Source organism: Monodelphis domestica, chromosome 7 (assembly GCF_027887165.1).
Source record: "Monodelphis domestica isolate mMonDom1 chromosome 7, mMonDom1.pri, whole genome shotgun sequence".
Classification (NCBI taxonomy): Eukaryota; Metazoa; Chordata; class Mammalia; order Didelphimorphia; family Didelphidae; genus Monodelphis; species Monodelphis domestica.
This window is the reverse complement of record NC_077233.1, coordinates 129,939,414-129,951,501: the sequence shown is the minus strand read 5'-3', so window position 1 is coordinate 129,951,501 and position 12,088 is coordinate 129,939,414. Positions and strand designations below refer to the sequence as shown.

The following is a 12,088-nucleotide window of genomic DNA, read 5'->3' as shown; positions in this document are numbered from 1 at the left end:
AGCCATAGCCTTAATTATGGGAACACTGTCCCCTCAGGGAACCAAGCCAATAGCAATAGAGTCCCAAAGAAGAACAAAACAGGGAAAAATGTCTTTGTTTCAGTTGATTATATGAGATAATAGTCCCAAATGAAAAGAATTCTATTCATCTGTATCAGGGCCAAGATAAAGCAGAAAAACAAACCTCTTGGCCCTGGACAGAAGGGAAAGATAAAAACAATAACCATCAGCAAGCACACTGCCTAGTACTTAGCTTTCCAAACTGGCCAGAGATCCATTTCAGGGGTCCCTTGTTCAATATGCTATTGATCCAGCTTTGATCCAATAGTATATGCTGTTTGTTCAATGTTTAACACACCATAGGCAATCAATAAATATTTAACAACCACCATCACTCCAATCAAAGGAACTCTCAAAGGGCTCTATTACTAACCACTGTGGCCTTTCTTTGACTGTAATGCTGTCCCCTACAAGGGATATAGCAAATAGATCTAGTATGCCACCATCAAGAGACAGAATATTGCTGAAACAGATTTAATTTTCTCATGAATTGGAATTGAAAATATTTTGGTGGGATATTTAAGGTCTCTTCAAATTATTCCAACTCATGAAAATTTACATAGAAAATATCTAATTTCAAAGGAGTGTAAGATCAGTCTACAAATTACCATGAACAATAAGACCAGGGTCATTATTAATTTAATGCTCATTATTACTGGTCCCTTGACAAAATGACACCATTTTGATAGTTTTTAACCTGCACAAAATATCATTTCACTCCATTAAGGGAGTCATGTAATTAGAGAAATTATAGAATTACAGGATTTAAAGTTGGGAGGAGCTTTAGAACTCATCTGACTGAAGACTATTTATTCTAAAGTTAAGAAAATGAAGGTAATAAAAAAGGTCAAGGGTTTTGGTGGCTTGCCCAAATAGGAAGTCTCAAGGCTTCCAATCTTTCCCTGCTTTGGCAATCTCTTCTCTCTCCAGCTGCCAAATTAACACCCCTAAAATGCGTTGCTGCTGGTGTTACTCTTGTCCCATTGTATGCATTGCAAAAAGTTAAGAAAATTCTCCAAGAGACAGAGTTAAATATTTTTCAATGCCATTGGAACCTGTTTAATTTAAACCCTATTGAAAAGCCATGGGCTATATAAACAAGACAAGAAATAGAAAAATGGATTGTCAAATATATACTTAATATTAAATGACATGTGATCTCATGGTGAAGAATCAATGAATCAAAATCTTGTACACTCACTGCCAAATCATGTAAAACAGAAAAAGGAGAAAATATTACATACTAAAAGGTTTTTTACGATATAAAAAGTAATAAAGTTTATTCTACATAAATAAATCTAATGATTTTTACTTTGTTCCAAGTAATTTATACACTACTGTATAGTGATAATAATTATTATAGCAGTAAGAAGATATCTTTTTTGTATGGCTACATTAATGCAATTTTACCATTGCTACATGCACATTTATTTTATTTTCATGGTTTTTTAGCTATTGTTCTTCATTCAAAATAGATCAAAATGATCAGCAAGAAGAAATTAACAAAATTAATTTGCTTGCTCTTTTACAGATTGTAAATTATAGATATTGTATTTATAAGAACAAACAATCTGTTCTGATTTTTATTTTACATATGGTGTTTTTTATTGTCTTTTCATAGAATAATGGCACTTTCTGGCATTACTGAGCAATATTTCACAAATTGTTGCTTTTTAATTCTAGGCAACAGTGTCTTAGAGGAAAAGAAAAAGAAAAAGTGGTTGTACTGGGGTTGCCTGAAATTAGGACATTTTTGTATTTGCATTTTAATGTGAATTATAAGTTGAGGGAGAAATAATTCTCTGGTTATATTTTTAAAAATCCAATTTAAAAATTATTTCAAAGCAATGAGGAAAATTTAGTTTACTAGTGTTCAAGGATACTGAGTCAAACAGAGATTAAATGACTTGCGCAGCAGGATCACATAGCTAGTAAATATCTGAATTTAGGTCTTTCTGACTCCAGGTCCAAAGCTCTATCTATTGCACCATCCAGCTGGTAAAGCAACAAGGGATTGATCATAAGACTTAATAGAATCATAGATTTTGTTTCATGGGACTTCAGAGAACAGTTCATCCCCTCATTTTACACATGAGGAAAATGAGGCCCACAACAGTGCTATCATCCCTTAATCCTAGTTATTGATTTCTTAATGTATCTTAAGACACATTAGCTTCCTTAACTGCCAAACCACATTGTTGGCATATTTGGAGCTTATAGTCCTTTAAACCAATCTGACCTTTTTTTCAAACAAATGTGCCTAGTATGACCTTCCTTACATTGTCCTTATGAAATTGATTATTTTTTAAAACTAGCTAAGGCTTTACCCTTACCCTTACTGAATTTCACCTTTAGCTCAATGTTCTATCCCACCATGATTCATTTGCATACTGTCACCAGTACAATAGCTATTCCCTCAAGTTTTGTTTGAACTGCAACTTTTAAAAGTCATAGAAAAAGAATGTTTACTAGGACTGAGCCAAGTACAGATTCCTGGAGGTCCTTCTTCCAAGTTGATATTGAATCATTAATGGCTTGGGTGATTGAATAATGTCTGAATTCACATAATAGTTTTCTAACCTTTATCTTTCCATCCTGTAAAAAGTAACAGCATGAGAAACATTGCCATATGCACATCTGAAACCTATATTGCTGTCCTTCCCTAGTTCCTCTTTCTAATTTCCCTATTTCTCTCAAAGGTATCATTTCCTAGAAGCCCAGGTGTGTAGTTAAGGTGTCATCCTCACCTCTTCACTCCCTATATTCAATCTGTTGCCAAGTCTTACTAGTTCTCACGTTATAATATCTAGAGAGATTCTGCATACCGCAAACACCTAAATTGATTCACATTCCTCAAAAACCTTTCACTTGCGCTACTGGAGTAGCTCTCTAATAGCCTCCCACTATCCAGCCTTTTCTCCATCTAGTTCATCCTCCAGTTATCAAATTTGTAACTTTTTAAAGCATAAATATGACCATATCACTTTCCTTCTCAAAAAGTCCCAATGGTTCTCTATTTCCTATAGAATAAAATACCAAAGTCTCTTTTTGGATTTTAAAGACCTTCCCAATCTTACGCCAATCTATCATTCCAGGGTGATTATACATTACCCTGCATTTCATGCACACTCAGTCCCAGCCACAGGGGCAGATTTGTTGTTTCTAGTAAACTACATTTCATCTCTCAATTTTGTGTCTTTGCACAGGCTTTCTCCCATTCCTAAGACACTTTCTCCTCCCTCATATCTCTACTTCTTGGAACACACCTCATTACCTTCAAACTCAGCTCAAATGCAATGTCTTAAAAAGGTCTTTTCCTATTTTCCCCAAGTGTGGCTATACCCAGTCATCCTTATTCAATTAATTTGTTTTTGTTTTGGATATATTTTTAATTAAAAAACAAACAAACCTGTAAATATGTTCCCATCCACTAGACTATAGGGGCAGATCATCTTGCTTTTGTTTTTGTGTCCCCTACACCAAGCACTGGGTCTGGCTCATAGTAGGCACTTAACCAGTGCTTAATGACTCCTTCAAATGCTTTGCTAAAATCAAAAATAAATCCATGGAATATTACTGATCTAACAGTGTTCTAAGAACCCTGTTGAAATAAGATTAGTCTTGTGTAATCTGGTTCTGATTAAACAATTCTGATTCTGTGATTACCACTCCCCTTTTATAGATGCTTACTAATCATCCCTTTAAAAATAGGTTCTAGAATTTTGCCAGGAATTTAAGTTAAGCTTACTAGCTAATAAGTATAAAGACTATTTCATTTCTCCCTTTTTGAAGAAAATAATGACAACAAAATTTGTGTTCTCCAGTGCTACAATAATTCTTTCATTCTCCATGATCTTTCAAAGATCATTAAGAGCAGCTTAGTAAATACAAACATGAAATCTTTCAGTATTTTCAAATGTAGCTCATCTGGACCTGGTCAACTGATGTTTTCAAAGCTCTCATTACTGTATCATCCTACTTATCTTGAGTATTAATTCCTTATTATCCATTTTGTTCTGTCTTTTTAAAATCTTCTAGGCATAAAAAAAGAATAAAAATAAGAAAAAAATAGTTCATGACAAATTAACATTAGTGCTAGAAATTTGAGCTATAGTAGTGAGACCAGAAAAAGAAATTAGGGAATAGATAGATAAAGAAGAGCCCAAACTAGCGCATTTTGTAGATAGTATTATAGTATGTCTCCAAAAACCTAAAGAATAAGTAGATATTAATTGAAACAATGAATTCTGCAAAGTTAGCATTTCTGTAAATTACTAACAAAATCAATAAGGAAGAGATTGAAAGAGAAATTCTATGCAAAATAATAACAATCTATATACCAAGATACTTTATGAATATACAAATACAAAACATTCTTTATAAAAAATAACTGGGAAAATATTAACCATGGCAAAAATACCTGATACAGAAATGCAAACAGTCACAATCTAACCTAGTAAAAATGACAAAGTAATGAAATGAAATTCTTGGTTCTCTGTCTATTCTGAGTTTATACTTGTGAAAAGGGAATGCTTTATTCTCTTTGCCTAGTTGGAGTTAAAACCTTGGTTAACACTAACTTAAGTACCTCACTAGATTGGGAAGACAGGATTAACTCTCCTTTGTCTATCTTTTGATTGAATCAACACAAACTTGAACTAGGTGGAGGAGTTTGCAAACCACTTGAATTTACAGTCTACTTAGTGCTAGTGAGAAGCCAATAAGATACTTGGAGAGCTCTACTCTTTTTTCTAACTCAAATAGCCAGAAACTTTTTAATTCTTTTGAGTTCACACACTCAGAAACATGTGAATTCAAAAATGACAACTCAGAAATGTGTGAATCCAAGGAGAGGAGTTAACACCTTTAGAGGTGAGAAGTCAATCCCACAGACACTGCCCCTGGGCAGTGCTGGACAATTTGTAAACTGTGATTGGCCCCTGTGAAAAGGGGCAGGGACAGGAAACTACCATAAAAGCCATGAAATCCCCCCCTTGGGGGAGTCTGGGGAGTCTCCAGGAGTGTGTCTCCTGGAAATAGTCTTAGAGGGACTGCAGTGTGGATCCTGACTTCAACTTAGACTCTGATTTCTGGACTACTTGGCTGGGTGAGTGAAAAGGCTGATTCCTTTCCTAGTTTCCTAAGAGACTAGCTTCCATGTTGGGGGAGGCCATGTGGTTACTCACTATAGGCACTCCTGGTTGAGGACTAATATAGGTACTTTCTCTAATCTCTTTCACATTTCTCTACTTTATTATTTCCCCTTTATTTTGGCAAATAAACTTCTGTTTTGAGATATAATTTTGGCAACCATGCTATTTCATAAAATTTAAGACCAACCATTAAATTTAACATGTACAATGAAAATTGTTTCTCTTTGATAACCTCTTCTCCCTTTGGACTAGACCTATAAGTCTTCTGAAATATGAGACAGATAGAGTATCTCATTTTACATTATGAAGGAACTATGATCAAGGAGAGACACTTGTCTATCAACTTAGATTTAACCTGTCTCTTGGCACCAAATTTTTTTGACTGCTCTTTCCATGATATTACTGTTTTCCCCTTCATCCATAGTGGTCCAAAACTCTCATTCAATCCTCTTCTGAATGAAGATCACCATTGTAACTGACTGCTCAACTAGTTTCTCCATCTCTAGATTATCTTTGCTCTTTTCCCGCCATTTACCTGGCCCATCTTGAATTTTCTTAGAATTGGATTTTTTTTAAGCTTAATAAATCTAATTTAGTCACTACTAATATGAAGTTAAGGCTACTGAGTTACTGTATCATATATTAGTAGTGAAGGAGATGCCCTACTCATTAGAGTTGAATTTTGAGTTGTAAACCTTAAAATTTCTTAGACTTATGAATGTTGGAAATTTCCCCATTGGGAAATTTCATACTGGAAAAAATTTCCTACTGATAGTAAGAAACTCTATTGGAATGTGAAACCCTAGGCATGGGAGGGTCCTTCTCCTCCCTACCTAAGACTACTTTAGGACAGAAACCTTTTGCTAAACAATGTAAAGGGCTTTGACCTATGCTTAAACATAGAACAGGAAGTTCTTTGAGTCATGATTGATTTTAGAATTAATACAATAGAGATACGTGGAATGACAGAACCAGGTCTTGGAAAATACAATCTCCACCCTACTCAGAGTAAAAGGATTTAGGAAGGGCTGCAGCAAAGGATCAAGATTTAATTATTTGAGAATATGACCTTCAACATACATGTGCAAAGCCACAGACCTCTGGGTGGTCCTGGGTTAAGCTAGAGCCACCATTGGCACAGGGAAGACATGGACAGTGATTGGTAGATGTGAGAACTGAGGGGAGGGAACTTAGATGGTTTCCTTAAAGATATCGAGGTCTGAGGACTGGAGAGTCTGAGAGGTTGTGCTCTGAGAAGTTTTGCTCTGAAGGAGGCTGGAGGTGGAGGTGGCTGAGACTGTTTCTCCGTTTTGGTCACGTGAGTGATAGGGACTGACCTCTTTTTCTTTGCCTCAGCTTTCTAAGGGCTTGGGCCTTTTGGCCCAGCCTAAACAGAGGGGGTTATTTAAGCCCTATTCCCTTCTCTCCCCTTTCTCTCTCTCTCTCTCTCTCTCTCTCTCTCTCTCTCTCTCTCTCTCTCTCTCTCTCTCTCTAATGCCTTTCTTCCTCCTGTTTGTAATTAAAAACTCCATAAAAGGTTGACTGCTGACTTGAGTTTTCATTTAGGAATTACATAGCTGAATTCCTTGGCGACCTTAAATTAATATATATCAGTCTTTTAAGGTGATTTCCTTGTCACAGAGTCTATCTATAGGCCAAGATGATTGCTGAACTTTTTTGTGGTAGTTTTAATCATCCAGAGTTTGGGAGTTGGTTTCTTTTTAAGAAACTGAGCAAATAGCAATTCAGCACACTGGAACCTTAAAAATTTATGGATATTCAGAATCCCAAAACTAAGCCCCCTAAGGTTTTTGGGTAGAGGAATAATATGATCAATATCAAATCTTCCCAAGGCATAGGTATGAAAAACAAATTAGAGAGGAAATAGAATTAATTAAATTTCAAGACAGTCATTTCATGTCCTAGGAAAATCAGAGTGAATATACAAAGAACTACCATTAGACAGCACAACACAACCATTTTGAAATCCAACATAAGCTACTGACAATGGCTTACAGTTGTGAAGATACTCCCCTAAAGCTTGAAAATTCAACGCAGCATCTGTGCATTGACAATAGTAGATATGGTATGAGGCCATGAGACATTAATACAAAGCTAATCTCATTTGTGATAGACATTTTGCATCTACAGGGGTAACTTCTGAAGGCTTTAAATACGTTACACGTTACTTTGCTAGGGAAAAGCAAGGATAATAAAACATGGAAGAAAAAGTTTCCAAATAAAACTGGAAAATTAGTAACAAGTAATTTCCAGGAAAAGGTCATATAAACAATATGTGAAATATAATAGTGAAGAGTTCCCTCTTTATCCTCAATGGAAACTAAAGCAAGTACAAAGGCTTAAGGGAAGAAGTCAACCTGAGGACATGGAAACTATAACAGTAATTTTATATCTCTTTCACTCCATTAAGACTCTTGCCTCTAACAAGGATGATATGCTAGAAAAGGAAAAAGTCTCATTTAACTATGTGTGGTAGATCAAATTAAGATAATTAGAGCATTTGTAGCCCATTTGGCCTAGGATATATTGCAGTAAAGTACAATAGTGACAAATTCAAATAGAAAGGTGGAGGTGGGAGAACAACTAAATCCAATTGCATATAGACTTAGAAAACCACATATCAACATTATCTGTGTTCTACTGTATTTTTTATTAATTTTGTTAAATATTTACCAATGACATTTTAATTTAGTTTTGAAGACTAAAAAATTTATGTATTTGAAACATTTGGTATACTGAATTAAGTGGAGTTAGAAAAAACTGGGGTTAAATCCCAAATCTGACATATGATAGTTGTACGGTCATGGGCAAATCAACTGACCTCTCTGAGTATTGTTTTCTTTATAAAATAGAAATAATACCAATTAACAAGATAATATTGCTTTGAAAATTTAAGTCAGTTATCACCACTCTTCTCTTCACCTTTTGCTTCTCATATCAGATGCCAATTATATTTATCTAGATAGATGATCAGTCCTGCCATATTTATTTTTCACACCAAAGCAGTAAAAACACAGGGACAGAGAGCATTTGAATCAAGGGTCTGAGCAGAATATTCAGTAGCCAAAATAAAAATTGATCATTTTAATTTTTGAAAAAGAGAGCAAAAGTGAACAGATAGGTTGAGTAGGAATGATAACATTTCACTGTTACTCTTTGTAAAAGATGATAATGAAAGATCCTGACTGGCTACTATTTTTTCTTGTTTTATGGATTAGACAGTGCCAACTCTCTCTGGAATAAGTTCTAAGATTATTTCACTAATTTCAATTTTTTTCAGAGTTTTGACATTAGGCATGTCCAAAAAAACCCCTAAAACTAAAACCTATAGGAACTTTAAGAAAATCTCTTTAAAAATTATTCTTTATTTAAAAAATAGGAATAAGTCATTAGTGATGAAAAAACCCCAACCCCCATAAATTGAAAATAATGGTAATGCACCTTTTCTTACTAAGACAAAAATATATTTCTTTCCCCCCTTTCCTTCCATTCCTGCCAATAAGAATGTGATTCTGACATTCTCTCCCTCTGAGAAAAAGATGATTTCTGCCAGCTATGCACATGCAATTACAGGAATAGTACTAAATTACATACGCCTGATATTGAGATATTATATTCAAACCAAACATTCAAATTGATACTGGGCTATAGGGATTTCCCCTCTTACTTCCTCAACACTTTATAAGAAATGACAGACCAAAGTGTTCAATATCTTCATGCAAATATACTAGTATATATGACATAATTTGGCCAGCACCTCAAATTCTCAAACAAGACAAATAATAAACATTTTAAAGTTAAAAAAAAAAACTATTCTCACATTTAAAAATAGAATGAAGAAGATCACACATGAGAGGTAGATTTGTTTTTGTTAAGTATTATTTGACAACCATAACGAATAAGGCATTGTTTTTTAAACACCGTACAAAACTGAAAGGAAAAATCTTTGCTCCCAATCAGTGTCCATCCACTTAAATTTTAACTATCTTAAAGAGAAAGTTGCCCTTCAATTTCAACAACTTCAATATTTCATAATACAAAAAAAATTATTTGCTAAAACTATCTTTTGAAAGCACAACATGATATTTTTATGTTTTTAAAGTGTTCAAATGCTCCAAGACAGGAAATAATCTTGGCTAGAAAAAATTTCTGAGGCCATACCTGCTTAAGCACCAAATAAGGGAAGTTTGCCCAGCAGTTCTTAAAGGCACTGATTTGGCAACCCTCTACTTAAAAATACATTATAGCAATGCCACGCGGATGAGTATCATGCCTTAGTAACAAGAAGTAACTTTTACCTGCTGCTGTACAGGTACTTGCTGCACTACTTGAGTGGGCACTGCTGCTTGGCCAGCCACAGATGTCTGTAAAGTCACTGTCGAACCTGTGTCCGACCCAGTCTCTGATGTCTGCATGATGGTTTCTAAAAAAAATGAAATCAGAAATCAAGTTGAAAATGTCTTTCCTTCCAAGACTGCTCTCTAATATTTAAAAGAAAATATTTATCTACATTCTAATTTATCTACATTCTCTTATCTATCTACATTCTAATCCCTACATCCAGGGAAAAAAGAAATCTCTTAGACCTCCAAATATAAATATTAATAGCCATTTAATTAGGTATTCATGCTGTTTGGTCATTTTCACTATACAGATCATCATTTTGTAAAGAAGTATAAAAAAACATCCATCCCACAACATTAAAATAGAATATCTCTTCTTATGGGCATGAAGGTCATAAAATAAAAGCAAATTTTTAAAAGTTATTAATCTAGCACACATAATCTTATTATTCTACACTGAGGGCTGTGATTAAGGAAATGTTTAAAGATGTTCCTGTTAGTTTGTGTTCAATAGATGGCACTGAATCTAATCTAATCTAATGCAACCTGAAATAAATCACTCATTATGGGTAGAGTTTTATGTTTTCAGAATGTCAGTGGGTTATACAACTTGATAAATTGGTGAAGCGGAAAGTTCATTCAACTAGAGACCTAGATTTAAGTAACAGCAATTTCACTACTAACTGTATGACCTTGAGCAGATGACATAACTTCTTTGTACTATTACCTGTTTTAAAAATGAAGGAAGTATCATGTATTTCTAAAATCCCCTCAGATTCTAAATCTATATTTATGATTATGATATATTTTTCTTTACTGCAAAAAAATGCTTTCAGTAATGGCAGAACAACAATATTACATCGTGTTATACATTTTTGAAAATTTCTGTAAACATCAATTTTTAGACTCATTTTTTTAAACCCTTACCTTCCATCTTGGAATCAATACTGTGTATTGGCTCCAAGGCAGAATAGTAGTAAGGGCTAGGCAATGGGGGTTAAGTGACTTGCCCAGGGTCACACTGCTGAGAAGTGCTTGAGGCCAGATTTGAACCTAGGACCTCTTGTCTCTAGGCTTGGCTCTCAATCCACTGAGCTACCCTGCTGTCCCCTTTAGAATCATTTTTTAAGAGGAAAAAATAATAACCATTTTCAATAGCAGTGCAAGCAATCTCATAATTTGAATGCTAGTCTCTTCTACCAATTCATAAAATTCTGCAGCTAGAAATAATTTTTGGTATCCTTCATTTTACAGATGAAGAAATCTAAGCCAAAAGAAGGGAAAGGACTTATTTAAAATCACTCAGCTAGCTAGTGTCAGAATCAGGTCTGAAATGAATGTCTCCTGACTTCCCATTCTAGTCTTCTTTCACCTGTATCCTTTCATTAGTGACAAAAGTTTGATTTATCAGATATTCTTGTTGTCTTTTGTTATGAATGATCCTAAACTATTAAAGAGGGAAAAAAGGAAATAAGTGAAGAAGAAAATATGAAAATGACATGTATAGAGTAATTCCAATTTCCAAAGAACTTTCCTTACTAATGAATTATCATCCCCATCTTACAGAAAAAATAAAGAGTTAAATGAGAGTGGTCTACTGTAGTTAAATAGTTAGTAAACATCAGAGCATATATTTGAAATTATGTGTAACTCCAAATATACTGCCTTTCAAAAAAACTGCAACAGGAAACAACTGTTTAAGGATTAAGTTGAAACGGAAGCAATGTGGAATTTTTCAATACCTAAAAAATATGTTCAGACTACAGAGTTGGAACCACAGAGCTGCCTAAAAATGTTTGAGAATTCCATTCAAATTCAATAAACATTATGTTACTAATGGGTGACAGTATTTCATGCATAAAACTCACTCTTCATTAGCATAAGAACATGGACTAGTGCTACTCAAATTTTGTAAAATGGGGCCACAGAATTAGGATGAAAGCTTCACAAATAACAACTTCATATTTCTCACTCCTATAAAAATACGACAGATTCCTCATTGTAATATGAAAGTGAACCTGGGTTGTCAAAGGTTTCACCAACAGAGCAAAAGTTTTGACAACCTCTACTGGGCTGGAAAGACTTTGAGAACACTAGTGCTAATAATACACTTTCTGCTCTCTGTGGACCAATTCGAATCAAGTACAAAGGGGCTCATCACCATTACACATATGACTCGCTACTGGTGAATTAGTTTTTGGCCATGGAAACTTATTTTTGTTCATTTTATCTTTTTTTTTTAATTTAGATATTAGAAACTATAAACATTATCTAGAACAATAGTGTCAAACTCAGGTAGAAACAGGAGCCTTGCAGGTCACATATTAATTTAGAGAAATATACATACATATTTACATGTATATATAGATATGTATATATGTACATGCATATTTATATACATATGTTTTATAATATATTATTTGTAATCTATAAATTATATAAAACATGTTTTATTAATACATCAACATAATAAAGTCAGATAGGAACTCCATTTTAATCTGGTTTAGACCA

General features: G+C 34.1%; 1 protein-coding gene across 12 annotated transcripts in view; it reads right to left on the bottom strand.

The window, feature by feature from the left end:
- The window catches only part of RFX3 (regulatory factor X3), a 349,544-nt gene that overhangs the window by 187,159 nt on the left and 150,297 nt on the right, over window positions 1–12,088 (bottom strand). For all 12 annotated transcript variants that reach the window (XM_007499524.2, XM_056805460.1, XM_056805461.1 and 9 more), the window contains one exon: window positions 9,533–9,657. In XM_007499524.2, coding sequence (XP_007499586.1) covers window positions 9,533–9,657 — 125 coding nt within the window. The remainder of the gene's footprint in view (window positions 1–9,532; window positions 9,658–12,088) is intronic.